Below are 16818 nucleotides of genomic sequence, written 5' to 3' on the forward strand. Positions count from 1 at the left end.
GTGAACTATCTTATATTGAATAAATTTCCCTCTCGCTTCCCTAATATGTCTACCCACATCTGATAAAATATTTGACCACTCATTATCTTCAATATTGCTTCCAAGATCCTTCTGCCATGCTGCTTTGGGATTGTTTCACGGTTCACCCACAGAGTGCTTGAACATTTTATAAAACACTGATGCTTTATGAACTCCCTGTGGTAATGTGAAGTTTTCAGTTAAAGGGTTGCTTTGTGGGTCATCGTTCTTGAATATGCTACTAACGCAATACTTATTTGCAAATACTTCCAAAAATTCCCTTTATCTACAAAGTTGTATTTCCTCTGCAAATCCACATATGACATAAAAATCCCATTTTCATCGAGATCACCTACTGTATTTACACCTTTAATCTTCCATTCTTTCCAGTACACCATTCTTTTCCCAATGCGTATCTCAGGGTTATTCCAGAGCGAGGAGTATAACTGCTTTAAATGTGACATTCTACGAGCTTTATGAATTGTACTCCACGCACTCCTTGAGTGAGATAGTATAGGATTTAGATTAGTCTTGTTTTCCACATGTTGTGAGAGGATGTTAAGGGGAGAATGTGGTGCTGCCAGGCTCCGTTCTAAAATTACCCAATCTAAATCAACATCAGCCCTGTCCCAATGTTTGGCTAATTTGGTCATTTCAAAGGATAATTTATATGCCCTGACGCCTGGTAGACTGAGCCCACCCATGTTCCTGGACATACACATTTTAATTCTGGGATTCTTCTTATCCCATAAAAAATCCCTGATAATTTTGTTGTATTGCTTGATATATTTAAAGGAGGGATCATAGAAAGGTAGTTAAACTGAGGTGCTATGACCACTTTACCCCAGAGTGACAGTCTCAGTGCCCCCACTTATCCAGATTATTTCTTATCCTACTCAATAATGGGTCATAATGTAAAGTGATAGGGGAGAACCAGTGGATGTGGTATATTTGGATTTTCAAAAGGCTTTTGACAAGGTCCCACACAAGAGATTAGTGTGCAAACTTAAAGCACATGGTATTGGGGGTAAGGTATTGATGTGGATAGAGAATTGGTTGGCAGACAGGAAGCAAAGAGTGGGAATAAACAGGACCTTTTCAGAATGGCAGGCAGTGACTAGTGGGGTACCGCAAGGCTCAGTGCTGGGACCCCAGTTGTTTACAATATATATTAATGACTTGGATGAGGGAATTAAAAGCAGCATCTCCAAGTTTGCGGATGACACGAAGCTGGGCGGCAGTGTTAGCTGTGAGGAGGATGCTAAGAGGATGCAGGGTGACTTGGATAGGTTAGGTGAGTGGGCAAATTCATGGCAGATGCAATTTAATGTGGATAAATGTGAAGTTATCCACTTTGGTGGCAAAAGCAGGAAAACAGATTATTATCTGAATGGTGGCCAATTAGGAAAAGGGGAGGTGCAACGAGACCTGGGTGTCATTATACATCAGTCATTGAAAGTGGGCATGCAGGTACAGCAGGCGGTGAAAAAGGCGAATGGTATGCTGGCATTTATAGCAAGAGGATTTGAGTACAGGAGCAGGGAGGTACTACTGCAGTTGTACAAGGCCTTGGTGAGACCACACCTGGAGTATTGTGTGCAGTTTTGGTCCCCTAATCTGAGGAAAGACATCCTTGCCATAGAGGGAGTACAAAGAAGGTTCACCAGATTGCTTCCTGGGATGGCAGGACTTTCATATGATGAAAGACTGGATGAACTGGGCTTATACTTGTTGGAATTTAGAAGATTGAGGGGGGATCTGATTGAAACGTATAAAATCCTAAAGGGATTGGACAGGCTAGATGCAGGAAGATTGTTCCCAATGTTGGGGAAGTCCAGAACGAGGGGTCACAGTTTGACGATAAAGGGGAAGCCTTTTAGGACCGAGATTAGGAAAAACTTCTTCACACAGAGAGTGGTGAATCTGTGGAATTCTCTGGCACAGGAAACAGTTGAGGCCAGTTCATTGGCTATATTTAAGAGGGAGTTGGATATGGCCCTTGTGGCTAAAGGGATCAGGGGGTATGGAGGGAAGGCTGGTACAGGGTTCTGAGTTGGATGATCAGCCATGATCATACTGAATGGCGGTGCGGGCTCGAAGGGCCAAATGGCCAACTCCTGCACCTATTTTCTATGTTTCTATGATTATTTCATCCAAATTCTGACTAAGTTTGACCCGTAGATACTTCATTCCAACTGGCACCCATCTGAAATTAAACTGAGATACTGAATTTGAAAAACACAATTTTGACATTGGCATAGCCTCAGATTTATTGCAGTTGATTTTATAACCAAATACCTCAGAGTATAATTGAATTATTTTCATTAGTGGGGGTAAGGAGTTAGAAGGGTCACTAATCAGTAATAAAATATCGTCAGCATATAACATCAGCTTATGCTCCTTTCCACCTCCCTTCACTTCTCTAACATTTGGATCTGCTGTAATCATGATTGCCGCGGTTCCAAAAAACATCGTAAATAACAGTGGGGCAGCCTTGGCCAAAGTTCTTATTTAAAGTTAAAGTTGATAAATGTAAAGATAATAAAGGCATCCCTTAGCCTTGCGAGACCATGGATCTGCGCCTGGAAAGTCTTCACTCTCCAGGGCGCAGGCCTGGTCAAGGTTGTATGGAAGACCAGCAGTTGCCCATGCTGCAAGTCTCCCCTCTTCATGACACTGATGGAGTCCAAGGGAAGCAAGCGAAGGGCAAGAGCCGATACAGCTTGGTACCAGTGTTGTGGCAGAGCACTGTGTGGTTAAGTGCCTTGCTCAAGGACACAATACGCTGCCTCAGCTGGGGCTTGAACTCACGATCTTCAGATTGCTAGTCCAATGCCTTAACCACTTGGCCATGTGCCTATGTAAAGATACCTGTTATTATTTTAGGTTCTCCTCAAATCCCAAAGTGTCCACCAGAAACTGTGTCAGAATTGTCATTTACACAGCGGGTCAGGAAGCAAAGTTCAAAGTATACTCATTATCGAAGTGTGTATACTATATACAACCTTGCGATTCGTCTCCTTACAGGCAGACGCAAAACAAGGAAACCCAATAGAACACGTTAGAAAAACGCAGGGGGAAAGAAAGTTCAAACAACAAAAGGGAGCAAATAAGGTTGAGAACTGAAGTTGACAAAGTGAGTTCACAGCCACGAAGCCAGTCACAGCCGATCCAGGAGCCCATCCGTTGCAGGCCACAGCCTCCTCAGTTCAGCACAGAGATGAGTAAGTGTCACGAGCAGCAAACTGAACACTGACCTGTCCCTCGCCTTTGGCCAGCTTCTTCCCTCAGGTTGGATGAGACAAGAACCAGAGTTCATAGGTTTAGGTTGAAAGGTGAAATATTTAAGGGGAGTCTGGGTCCCAGAATTGATCCCTGCAGAACACTGCCAGTTACTGACCACCAGGTGGAATGCTCTCCAGCTACAACCATACTCTTGCCTTTTATGGGCAAGCCAATTCTGAAAGTACACATCCAAGTTTTCCTGGATCTTATGCCTCCCTACCGTGGGGAGCCTTATCAGAATCCATATACACCACATCCACAGCTCTACCTTCATCAGTGTGCTTTGTCACGTCCTCAAAGAATACAGTCAGGCTTGTGAGCCATTTCCTGTATGGGTCGGCACAACATCGAGGGCCGAAGGGCCTGTACTGTGCTGTGGTGTTCTAGTGTTCTACCCCTCATAAAACTATGCTGACTATCTCAAACCAGACAATAATTCGTCAAATGTCCATACAATAAATCCTGTCTCTTAGAATCTTCTCCAATAACTTGTTCACCACTGATGTAAGACTCACTGGTCTATAATTCCCAGGGTTACCCTGACTCCCTTTCTTGAACAAAGAAATAACATTTGCCATCCTCCAGTAATCTGGTACTACTCCTGTGGCCAGTGAAGAGACAAAGATCACTAATAGCCTGGTAGAAGATGCAGCAAGCACTCCAGAAGAGAAGACTATCACAGGCAGTAACTGATAGATTTTCACTGTAGAATGTGCATGGAACCACTGGATGCTGTCAGTTCCCCAGCAAAGCCAAGTTCTGGGCCAGTGTAGATTCATGCATCCATGACATATATTAAAGTCGGTCTCTTTTTTTAAAATATTGTTTGCACTTATAAAACCACAGATGACCAGCGTACCAACATTGATCCAGGGAAACAAAGCCCTTTGTGCCTTTCCGGATTGCCTGCCTGATATTAGTGCTGACAGACTCCCTATTGTTGTCAGCAACTTTGCTTTCTGCAGCTTCTTTTGGGATCATGTACATGCCCTTTGGGCATCCTCCGCGTTTTTGTTTGGAACAGTTTGCTCCATTGCTACCTCAAAGTGTCCAAGTTGAGAGCTGGATTTCCATTGACCAATTAGCGCAGTTCAACTTTATTTGCCATATACATTTACACGTGAGGAATTTGGTCAGGCTGCGACAGCGTTCAACGAAAAAAAACGTTCAGCAATTTTAAATAATAAAGAATTGCATATATACTGTAAAATAATTGTGTGTATATAAAAAACTAATAAAGTTAAAATGAATATACATAAATACCAGCATGCTTATAATGTAAATAACATTATAAAATGTGGCTTGAAAGTGTTTACAGTGCAGTGATGGGATGGGTGGGGGGGGGCATGGTTGATCAGATAATGACCATTAGACATGGGAGCAAAATTAGGCTGTTCAGCCCATCAAGTCTGCTCTGTCGTTCCATCATGGCTGATTTAGTATCACTCTCAACTCCATTTTCCAGCCTTCTCCCCATAACCTTTGACGCCCTTACTAGTCAAGAATCTATCAACCTCTGCTTTAAATATACCCAATGACTTGGCCTCCACAGCCGTCTGTGGCAATGATTTCCACAGATTCACCATCCTCGGGCTAAAGAAATTCCTAAACCCCTGTTCTAAAGAGGCACCCTTCTATTCTGAGACTGTGCCTTCTGGTCCTAGGCTCCCCCATTATAGGAAACATCCTCTCCACAACCACTCTATCAATACCTTTGAATATTTGATAGCTTTCAGTGCTATCCCCTACTCCCAATTCCTATAAACTCATATAAAGAGCCATCAAATGCTTCTCGTGCATTAACCGTTTCATCCCAATCATTCTCATGAGCCTGACTGCTTGTGTGTTGCTTGGGGGAAGATGTTTTCCCTTTAATCTTTCGTTGCACTCTGCTTGTACCACATCTATAAGTACTGAATTTTCCAATGCATTTCAGTGCTGTCCAAAGTAAATGGCTGAGAGCCCAAACATTAAATTTACCAGACATTTCTCCCCTACCATGCCAAACTACTCTTAACTGCTTCTCCTTCTAAGATTCTAATTTCCACTTTGACCACGTCATTCTCTGAGATAGGTCCTGAAGTACCTTGGGACTTCTGTTACATTAAAGGTGCTATATGAACCTCACTGTTACGAAAGACCTACATTAGTACCCTGTTTTCGCTTTCAGAAGGTGTTTTCATTGTTACGAAAGAAAAAGCAGCACGCGATAAAAAAAAATCAGCGCGTGCCCCGAGCAGCCGCTGTCCCCCGGATTCGGAACAGTGTTACTTTAACACGAGCCTGTGAGCAGCCGGTTGCAAGATGAGTTCTAAGGTATCGGAAAAGCCTAAAAGAGCTTGTAAGGGTGTTACACTTAGCGTAAAACTAAACATAATTAAACATTTTGATCGTGGTGAACGAAGTAAGGACAAAGTGAGTTTGGCTTGTGGAAGTTGACGAACATGATGTTGAAGAGGTTTTGGCATCCCATCACCAAGAACTGACAGATGAAGAGCTGATGCACTTGGAAGAAAAAAGGCTAACAATCAAAACCGAATGAGTAATGATTAAGTACGACTTTAATTTTGAAAGGGTATGTAGGTTTAGGGGGTATTTACAGGATGGTTTGAGTCCTTATTAAAGAACTGTGTGATAGAAAAATACGCGAGGCTCAGCAGTCAAGCAAGCCTTCCACATCAGCCACAGCAGACGACGAACCTCCACCTTCGACATCGAGGCGGGCAGTCATAGGAGAAGATGAGCTGCCTGCTCTAATGGAAACAGACGACAAGATGACACCCCAGTGTCCCACCACCCCAACTCCCAGGCCACGGACAGATACCGATTAGCGGAGAATGCAACGGTAACCGGGAGGCACACAGCACATCTTTAAGAAAAAAGCCAAAATAAACATGCTAATTAATTAGGTGCTGCCGACACGTAATTGTCGGCCTAGATCAGAGACGACGCAATCGGAAATCGACACTGATCTGGGCCGACAGTTACGTGCCGGGCGGCACCTAATTAGCATGTTTGTTTTGGCTTTTTTCAAGATATGCTGTGTGCCTCCCGGCTACCGCTGTACCACTGCATGCTCCGCGGCAATGTATCGGTCCGCGGCCTGGAAGGTGGGGGCCACTGCACCACCCAAACTCCGACTCAGCCTAACACACCATCATCAGTATGCTCGGTGCTGTCCGGATTCCCATAAGTGATACTACACTGTACATACATTATTTCTACTTTATATAGGCTGTGTATTTTTACGTGTTATTTGGTATGACTTGGCAGCTTCATAGCTTAAATGTTACTGGAGAGCGCTTGCACCATGTTTTTGCCAACAGCGCTTGCGTGAGATTTTCTGCCGTCGGTGCTTGTGTGAGATCTTTGCTACGGAGAACAGTTCAGTAATGATTGTGGAGAAGTATTTCTACTTTATATAGGCTGTGTATTTATCATATCATTCCTGCTTGTACTGTACGTTACTGTTATTTTAGGTTTTATGTGTTATTTGGCATGATTTGGTAGGTTATTTTTGGGTCTGCGAACAATCACAAAATTTTCCCGTATAAATGAATGGTAATTGCTTCTTCGCTTTATGACATTTTGGCTTACGAACTGTTTCATAGGAACGCTGTACCTTCGGATGGCGGGGGAAACCTGTATAGCATAGTTCCCAGTACACCTCGAGGATGCTGTCTTCCCAGATTAAACATTTCTATTAATTTTCTTTCTCCAACAGAGGCTATCTTTTGCAAAAAGTGATCAAAATATCTGTCAGTAAAGACACCATCTGTATTGAACTTCTGTATTAAGAGACATTAAACAGTTTAATCTGATAATCAGCTACACAATATCATCAATAGCCTGCCCGTGTCCAACCACATAGCCATGGTCAACAAAGCACATCAATGTCTCCAGTTCCTCAGGAGGCTAAAGAAATTTCACATGTCCCCCTTGGACTGGTCAAAGAACACTGAGGCTGTCTACAAGAAGGGTCAGAGCCATCTCTATTTCCTAAGGAGACTGAGGTCCTTTAGCATCTCCCGGACGATGCTGAGGATGTTCTACGAGTCTGTGGTGGCCAGTGCTATCATGTTTGCTGTTGTGTGCTGGGGCAGCAGGCTGAGGGTAGCAGACACCAACAGAATCAACAAACTCATTCGTAAGTCCAGTGATGTTGTGAGGATGGAACTGGACTCTCTGACGGTGGTGTCTGAAAAGAGGATGCTGTCTAAGTTGCATGCCATCTTGGACAATGTCTCCCATCCACTACATAATGTACTGGGTGGGTACAGGAGTACATTCAGCCAGAGACTCATTCCACCGAGATGCAGCACTGAGCGTCATAGGAAGTCATTCCTGCCTGTGGCCATCAAACTTTACAACTCCTCCCTTGGAGGGTCACCCTGAGCCGATAGGCTGGTTCTGGACTTACTTCCTGGCATAATTTACATATTACCATTTAATTATTTATGATTTTATTACTATGGTGCAACTGTAACGAAAACCAATTTCCCTCGGGATCAATAAAGTATGTCTATGACCCTCATCAAATTTTAACAAAGCACTATGGGAAGCATCCTATCCAGACATATCACAGCTTGGTACGTCAACTGCTCTGCCCGTGAAGGCAAGAAGCTGCAAACTTCAGCTCATCACGAAAACTGGCCTCTTCTCCATGGTCTCTGTGTACACTTCCCTTTGCCTCGGTAAAGCAGCCAGCGTAATCAAAGTCCCCACTCACCTCAGGACATTCTCCCTTCTCTTCCCCCCCCCCCACCCACCCCCTCCACTGGACAGCAAATAGAAAAGGCTGCAAATGCATACCATTTGGCTTGACATCTTCCATTCTGCTGAGAAAAAAGTTGAACGACCCCTTAGTGCGATGAGATGGGCTCTTAGCCTCACCATCGCCCTTGCTGTCTGCCTGCACTGCACTTCCTTTGTAAAACTATATTCTAAATCCTGTTTCTTTTTAGGCCCCGTGATGAAATTGGTCCCAATGCATGATATGCAAAGCAAAGTTTTTTACTGTACCTCAGTAAATATGACAATAATTAACAATTACACAACTATTCAGAAATTCTGATGGTTCAGGAACCATTCACCAGGTGATGCTTGTCAAGTTCATCGTCATCACCCTGGGGCTCCAGTTCCCCTGCGATCTTTTTCGCAGGAAAGTTAATTATTAATATTGTATAACGCCTAATAAGGATATAAATAAAGGCTTGTACCTGGATTACCAATGTCCAAGCATACAAATGAGTTCCCATAATATTAAATTCAAAAGTCCAACATACATATGTTTGCTCCTATGAATGGTAGGAACAGTTTCCTCCTATCCACTTTTAGTAGTTGTTCCTTGGCCATCGTTACTCAGTTAAAGAGCTGTGAGGTAAAGTTGCTGCTCCATTAAACCCTGTTAGACCACATTTGGAATATTGTGCTCAGTTCCATTCATCTCATTTTCAGAAGGATATGGAAGCTTTGGAGAAGGTGCAGAGGAGATTTACCAGGATGTTGCCTGGACTAGAGACAATGTCTTGTGGGAATAGGCTGAGCAAGCTAGGGCTTTCCTCGTTGGAGTGAAGGAGAGTGAGAGGTTACAAAGTGATAAGGGGCATAAATCAAGTGGATAGACAGAAACTTTTGTTTTCTCAGGGCAGAAATGGCTAATACCAGAGAGGATAATTTTAAGGTAATTAGGAGAAAAATGTACAGTAGGAGGGAAATGAGAGAAAAGTTCTTTACACATAGTGTTGGGTGAGTGGAACGCCCTGCTAGGAGGGGTGGTTCAGTCAGATACATTAGGAACATTTAAGAAACTTGTAGATAGGCACATTGATGATTTAAAAAAATAGAACAGAGAGCTATGCAGGAAGGAAGGGCTGGATTGATCTTGGAGTAGGTTAGAGGGTCAGCAGTAAATCGCGGACCAAAAGGCCTGTATTGTGCTGTAATGGTCTATATTCTTTCTTTACAATCTTGTGTCACTTTGATAGCATTCATTGCAAAAGTGTGCTGCCATATTGTGTGATTTTTGTGTATTTTCTGATTTGCGGACAAAATTGACTTAAGGACGTCTATGAATATGGGACTTGTTCGTTACCTGAGTCATCAGTAGTGAGGGAAAGCCGTCTGCTGAGGCATTTCCGAAGTCTCGAGCTCACCGAGGTTTTGCTGCACTGTGAGTTGGATGGAGACTGGGTGATCATTTTCAACTGTCCTCAGGCCTTGACGAGGATGACTCAACATCAGAACTCGTGTTTGAAAAGCCACAATTACCGTGATAGTCTATACTTTCCTTTTGTTTTTGCTATCTGGTATTGTAATTGATATGTGTTAGATTGAGAGATGGTGAATTTGAGGGTGCAGGGGGCTCTGTTGAATTACCTGATTGATAGTAACTAACACCCAGGAGTATTTCTGCTCATAATCCGTTTCTATGACAGCTCCAATTATGCGGTGTTATTAGGACTCATTGTTCAAATGAAATCTTAAAGTGGGGTGTTGAATATTGTGTTACAAAATGCAGCCTTATGAATGTTAGTCATCATTGAGCTTTGAGTTTTCAAATTGGGCACTTCTTCATCGAAAGAATAATTTAGTCAGGGACAGTGACAACTTGGCGGTCTGGTGCTGTGGTGAAGTGGAAAGGTGTATTGATGAGATGATTAAACCTCTTTTTCTTTTACCAATTAACAATTCAATACTTCTGTCGAATGCATTAATTTAGGATTATTGTTGGGGGCAGTGTCTGGTTGAAGTGCGGCTTTCTTTTTTTCTTCTGGATAAATTCCACTTCGCCTTGTTCTTGTACAGAGTTATAAATGTAAGATTCAATACATAAAGACCATAAGACATAGGAGCAGAATTAGGCCATTCAGCCCATCAAGTCTGCTCTGCCATTCCATCATGGCTGATTTATTATCCCCCTCAACGCCATTCTTCTACCTTCTCCCCATAAATTTTGACACTGACTAATATTTGTATGTCTGTGCACCTGTAATGCTACTGTGACACTGAAATTTCCTTTGGGATCAATAAAGTATCTATATATCTATCTAATCAATAATCTATCAACCTCCATTTTAAATATATTCAATGACTTGGCCTCTATAGCGTCCTTGGCAATGAATTCCACAGATTCACCACCCTCTGCCTAAAGAAATTCCTGCTCATCTCCGTTCTAAATACGGACCCCTCTGTTCTGAGGCTGTGCCCTCTGGCCCTCAACTTTCCCACTACTGGAAAAACCCTGTCAACGCCCATTTTCTCTAGACCCGTCAATATTTGATAACATTTCCTTGAGATCCCCCCCCCCCCCCCCCGCCACCCCATTCTTCTAAAACGAGTACAGGCTCCGAGCCATCAAATGCTCTTCCTAGGTTAACCCTTTCTTTCCCGGGATCGTTCTCGTGAACCTCCTCTGGGCCCTCTCCAATGCCAGCACACCCTTTCTGAAATACGGGGCCCAAATCTGCTCAGAATACTCCAAGTGGGATCTGACCTACAATCTCCTGTGATGTTGCTGATTGGGATCTGAGTTGTGCTGGGCTGCAGATGTGGGAGACTGAACAATAAGGGGACAGCCGAGGCAGAGTGGGGAGGGGGGAGTGATGTTGGAGTTGGGAAGGGGGGAGGAGGTGCGATGGATGGTTTCAGAAATGAACTGGAGAAAATGGCCAAAGAAAGAGACTTTTCTATCATGGATCAGCCAATCAGCTTTGGCCTCTTAATCAATGTGGTAAATCTGTGAACCCTTCTGGAAGTCAGAAGCATTTTAAGATTTATTGTCAGGCAAGCTGGTTTTAACATCAGTGGTCATGCAAGAGAACCAAAAGATCTTTGTTTGTGAATGAAAGCCTGCTCTGCTGTTTTTTAGGGTGCCTTTAAAAGTGGAACAGGCGAACAATGCTCGCGATGCTCTGGCCAAGGCTGTTTACAGCCATCTATTCGACCACGTTGTGAAGCGGGTCAATCAGTGCTTTCCATTTGAGACCTCCAGTTTCTTCATCGGAGTTCTGGACATTGCTGGGTTTGGTGAGTTTTAATTCCTCCGGTTGTGCCCCAGTTGGTTTCCTCCAGGTGCCCCAGCTTCTCGTCACGCCCTAGAGATGGGCAGATTAGGGTTAGTTAGCTCTGGGAATGCCGGGAGCATGGCGACCACCTGCGGGCTGCCTGGGACTGTGTTGTCGTTGACGCAAGCGGCAGATTGCGATGCACGTTTCAATGTGCCTGTGAGAGGTAAAGCTAATCATTGTGGTCAGCATGGGAGCGCAGTGGATAGCACATTGTTTTACAGCACCACAGATATGGGTTTGTTTGCCACCGCTGTCTGAAAGAAGTCTGTACCTTCTCCCCATAACCACATGGCTGAACTCCGGGTGCTCTGGGTTCTTCCCACGTTCCGAAGGTGTACGGGTTAGCAAGTTAATAGCTCACACGGCTATAATTGAGTAGCACAGGCTCACTGGAAGGGTCTGTACTGTGCTGTATCTCTTAAGTAAAACAAATTCTAAATGTTTTTTTAATTAACTTTTGTTTTATACCTATGCACCCACATGGTTTGTTTGACCACAGTGCAGTCTGCTGATAATATCTTTCATATAATTAATTTTAAATTATTTCTTAATTTGTTTTGAACTAAGTGGAATGGGAACTCAGTACTCAAGATAACCTTGAGTTATCGGAGGAGTATAATTAATCTGTCGAATTAGGACACCAAACAAGCAGATCTGGAAAATGTCAGAGTTTGTAAAATTGGATTCCTATCATCTGGGATTGGAATTTTAAGATGAACAATTAGCCTGCTGGGATTCTGTGCTAATTATCAGATTTTGGAGCAGAGTGTGGTACCAGGCATCCATGTTAAGTAATAAGTTGCTTCATAAATTATAATGATGAATTATTCAGATTCATAATTTAACACAAAAAGTGCCAAAGTGCCACTGAACACAGTGCTCAGAACAGGTATAACAAAAGGCCATTTGCTTGAAAGTTCAGGTATGTGGTTAATAGATGTAGTTTCACATTATGGGTTTTAGCTCTGGGTAGTTATTCACAGCTTCACGGATAAAGCATCATTTACACCGCCCCTCACAATTTCACCCCCTAGAATTTCTGCCCACTCTTGCTCTCTCACTTCCGTCTTACAATCTGTGCACCGTTCATTCATTCCCCCTCGACAACCCCCGCGGCGGCTGCCCCTGACCCTCCTCGGCCGTCCCTGTCCCCTCCCCCCACCTCTGTCCTTCCTGTTGTTACCTTTCTCCCAGCCCCCGTTCACTTGGGCTGGAGGAAGTGAACAGCAGCAGTAACTGAGATGGAGGAATTAGTGCGGCTCATGAATCTGTGTATCGTCCAGTTTTTTCTGCCCCATCCCCTCACTCTTCCTGTCTCTCTAATTCACCCTCCCCGCATACATGCCCCTCACACATGTTCCATATCTGAAAGGTGGGAATTGGGGGTTTACTTGTAACAGCCATTGAGAATGGAGCCAGCCTGAGCAGTCACTGGAACTCTCCTCCAGTGGTTTTATTAATTAAAGAAATTACAGCCTCATGTTAATAATGAAAATTAAAGCATGCTAGGTAATTGAGCATCAAAGTTGTGATTTGGAGATTATCTTTTACGAAACCATGGCAATGTCATTTCAATTAGCACCTGACCCTGAGGGAAAGAGACAAAGTCTGGGGCAGGAAAGAAAAGACATTTCTGAGTAGTAAAGAGGAATATTGGATTGACATTGGGAGGGATCGGAAGCTGCTGCCACCAGGCACCAAGGGGAGATGTGCCCTGTTGGTTGTGAGGAGAGTGACATGGGCTCCGGAGATCGGTTTCCGGAGGTATGATGAAAGGCAGGATTACGAGGAGGGGGAGCAAAAGTATTCCTGATGAAACACTCACACTCTACAAAAGGTTCAGAATTTTTGAACTTTTTTTGTGTTTCACAGCATTTGTAATTTGTCCAGCTGCTTTAAGAAGTTAACGCGCTCACTGCAGTGCAAACCAATGCATTTGCCACCATTATACAGTTGGTTTGGCTATCTTGCCAAACCTTTTGACAAGCCTGAGTGTTGTGGTTTCCAGACTAGAAAGCCAGAGTCAGTTAGACAGATAAATTCACATTGACACACGCTTGTGTGGGAATGGGAATGGGACAAGGACAAATAAACTCCCTGCAACCGGAAAGTAGAAGGTGCAAGGGAGCTGTCCTGCCTGGTTTATTTGACAAAAGTCACAGACACTGCTGCAGTCTCATGAGATTGTGGAAAGTGCTTTATTCTTCATGGGTACCTCTGTGGTTGTATTTCTGACCTCCTTTGGTTTGTGTTTCAACAGAGTACTTTGAGCACAATAGTTTTGAGCAGTTCTGCATTAACTATTGCAATGAGAAGCTGCAACAGTTCTTCAATGAAAGGATCCTCAAAGAGGTAAAACAAGCTCTCTCTCTCTCTCGTTGCTGTTATGTAAACCTAGATTAGATTCAACATGGGAAAAGACAAGGGTTCAGTATTACCGGGAAACCAGTCGGTCTCTTGGGAAGGTCTGCCTCAGGTTTGCTGTTTAATAGAGTTTACAGTGGGAAGGGGTTCTGGGTGGGTGGAATCCCTCAATCTCCTCTTTTTTAGAAACTGTGCAGATTTCAAACCCACCTTTCAAATATACTCAGTTTTTTTTTCTCCAGTCCTGCTGAAGGGTTTTGGCCCGAAACGTCGACTGTACTTTTTTCCATAGACGCTGTCTGGCCTGCTGAGTTCCTCCAGCATTTTGTATGTATTGTTCGGACTTCCAACATTTGCAGACTTTCTGTTGTTTGTAATTGCTGGCAAATTGGATAAATTATATTCAGACAATGGAGCTGTGCAATGCCTGATATTTTACATTATTTTCAGTATGTGGTATTAGAACTGCTTATGGAGCTCAACGCAGTCTGATGCAGATTCATTAATGCAGATTCATTAATTGTTGGCATGGTCATATCTGGAGCACAGCAGTGTGGTGGTGCTGATGAAATGTTTTATGGGTAAATGATGAGGGCAGCTGTTGATCTCAGTGAATTGGAGGGCGCCCTGTTTCAGAAGTGATTTGTAGCTGGTAATATGTTACAGTGTGTATGCACGTGTTACTTGCTGACCTCCCAAGATGTAATGGTGATAGAGTTCACTGAGCCTGCTGCTCCTTGTTCTCTGTGTTCTCTCTCCTTTTTTGGTCTTTTAACAAACTTTTTGTTCCTCTGCTGACCACCACCTTGTGCTCCTCTGTTCATCTGGGTGGTGTAAGTGATGGGCTACGTGACATTGTGTGGCAAGGAATTAAACTATTAATGTCAGCACTTGCATCTGAAGTGGGAACTGTTGTGGTCGGAGGCTCATTTCTCAGCATTGTCCTTTTTTCCTCCTTTTATTTATTTTGTTTAAAGGAAACATTGAGAAAACCTCCTTAGCTCTATTAAACCAAAACCGCCACAACATCTTAAAAGTTTTTCCCCCCCAGGCTGTCCATCAGAACTGCTTGAGCCATTCCGTTTACAAAGACAGTGGCACGTACGAATGCAGCGGTTTCTCGGGGATCGGGGGCGGGGGAAGCCAACCAAAACGTGTTTTTTTTCTTTGAAAAATTAGGTTTTTATGATCCAAAGACAACTCTACTCTAAGAATATTGGGTACTCCATCAGTGAGCTGCGGGTTGATCAGAGTAGCTGGACTGGTCCCGCGGTGGAACCAGCCGGGGTGTCGGAGGGGCCAGTTTGTGTACTGAGGGGCTGACTTGGCTGCAGACTGTGTTGCTGCCCGCTGCCCGCAAGCATCAGAGTTGGTGCAGTAAAACCATGGGAGGTTGCCTCGGACAATTCACTTGCGATTGTAGGACTCTGTTGGACTGTGATAATGTAAGTTGCCCAAGGCCTGTTACCCCTGTCTGGTGGTGGGATAGTCAACGTGGGAGCTGTGTCGCCTCAGTTGTAGCGAGAACTAGGCCTCAAGCCTCGGGCTTGCCTGCTGCTGCAGACCAGGTGAGAGACGTGGAAACACTACAGCGTGGTTGAGCTGGGCTGGGGCTTGGCCTCGCCGGTTGGTGCTGCCCTCTTGTGTTCAAGCGGTGGAATGACAGGCTGGAATGCATGCATCTGCACACTGCCGGGAGACTATCATCGATTGCTGGACACTGTCACTCAGGGTCGTGGACTACGTATATTTTTTTCAAATGCATATGCTTCTGTGCTTGATATTTTTATTGTGTTACTCACTATTTTTTGAATGTTTGCTTACCATTTTGAATGTTTTGCACCTTGGCCCCAGAGGAAAGTTGTCTCATTCAGCTGTATCTATGGTTTGAATGATAATTAAACTCAATTTCATTTGAGATCAAGTGCTCTAGTTAGCCCTCCTCCCCCCGCCTTACGGTGCTCACTGTAAACACGTTAAACCGTATTTTTATAATGCTGCTTACACGGGGAATGCATGCTGTTATTTATTCACTTATGCACATTTTAATGCAAATCCTTCATTTAATGTCTAACTTCATTTATTTTTTAAAACAAATATAAATATAATTCTTGCAACACACACAAAAAATGCTTGTGAACGCAGCAGGCCAGGCAGCATCTCTAGGAAGAGGTACAGTCGACGTTTCAGGCCGAGACCCTTCGTCAGGACTAACTGAAAGAAGAACGAGTAAGAGATTTGAAAGTGAGAGGGGGAGGGGGAGATCCGAAATGATAGGAGAAGACAGGAGGGGGAGGGATGGAGCCAAGAGCTGGAAAATTGATTGGCAAAAGGGATACGAGGCTGGAGAAGAGAGAGGATCATGGGATGGGAGGCTGAGGGAGAAAGAAAGGGGGAGGGGAGCCCACTATAGTGAGAGAGACAGCGGGAGAAAAAGAGAGGAAAAAAGGGAAGGGAGAAATAAATAAATACATAAATACATAAGGGATGGGGTACAAAGGGGAGGTGGGGCATTAACAGAAGTTAGAGAAGTCAATGTTCATGCCATCAGGTTGGAGGCTACCCAGACGGAATATAAGGTGTTGTTCCTCCAACCTGAGTGTGGCTTCACCTTGACAGTAGAGGAGGCCAAATGTGTTTTGTTGCATATAACATCCTGACCAGCACACTGCAGCAAATTTCTAAAACATGTAAATGTATAAGGTGAATAAAGTTGATCCGTGGCCCTTGAGTCCATGCACTGGGTGGTCAGACTACACAGCCACGGGATGACTTTCCACAAGCAAATGCCATAGCAATGCAGTCAGAGTTTATGATGACGGCACATTGGTAGAGACGTGTGCAATAATGTGACAGTGAAGAATAACCATTTATACTTCAGGACTGCACACAGGACATGTGGCTGTTTGCCAGAATGAGCAGGTTTACTCATGCAGCTAAAGCTGAGGATGTTTGATAATTTTATATTGATGTGATTGATCAAAGTTCTTGAAGGCAGTCATGTTTTTTTGTGATTGAGTATTCGACATTTATCTTTCTTGTTGGTTATATCAGGTTGGATGATTTGCACAAATCAGTAAAT

The 16818-nt window shown here is 43.8% G+C and overlaps 1 protein-coding gene across 4 annotated transcripts in view; it reads left to right on the forward strand.

Moving 5' to 3' along the window:
- Positions 1-16818, forward strand: part of LOC140201573 (unconventional myosin-VI) — a 265342-nt gene that overhangs the window by 177128 nt on the left and 71396 nt on the right. For all 4 annotated transcript variants that reach the window (XM_072265885.1, XM_072265887.1, XM_072265888.1 and 1 more), the window contains 2 exons: positions 11174-11331; positions 13633-13724. In XM_072265885.1, coding sequence (XP_072121986.1) covers positions 11174-11331; positions 13633-13724 — 250 coding nt within the window. The remainder of the gene's footprint in view (positions 1-11173; positions 11332-13632; positions 13725-16818) is intronic.

This window comes from Mobula birostris, chromosome 8 (assembly GCF_030028105.1).
Source record: "Mobula birostris isolate sMobBir1 chromosome 8, sMobBir1.hap1, whole genome shotgun sequence".
Lineage (NCBI taxonomy): Eukaryota > Metazoa > Chordata > Chondrichthyes > Myliobatiformes > Myliobatidae > Mobula > Mobula birostris.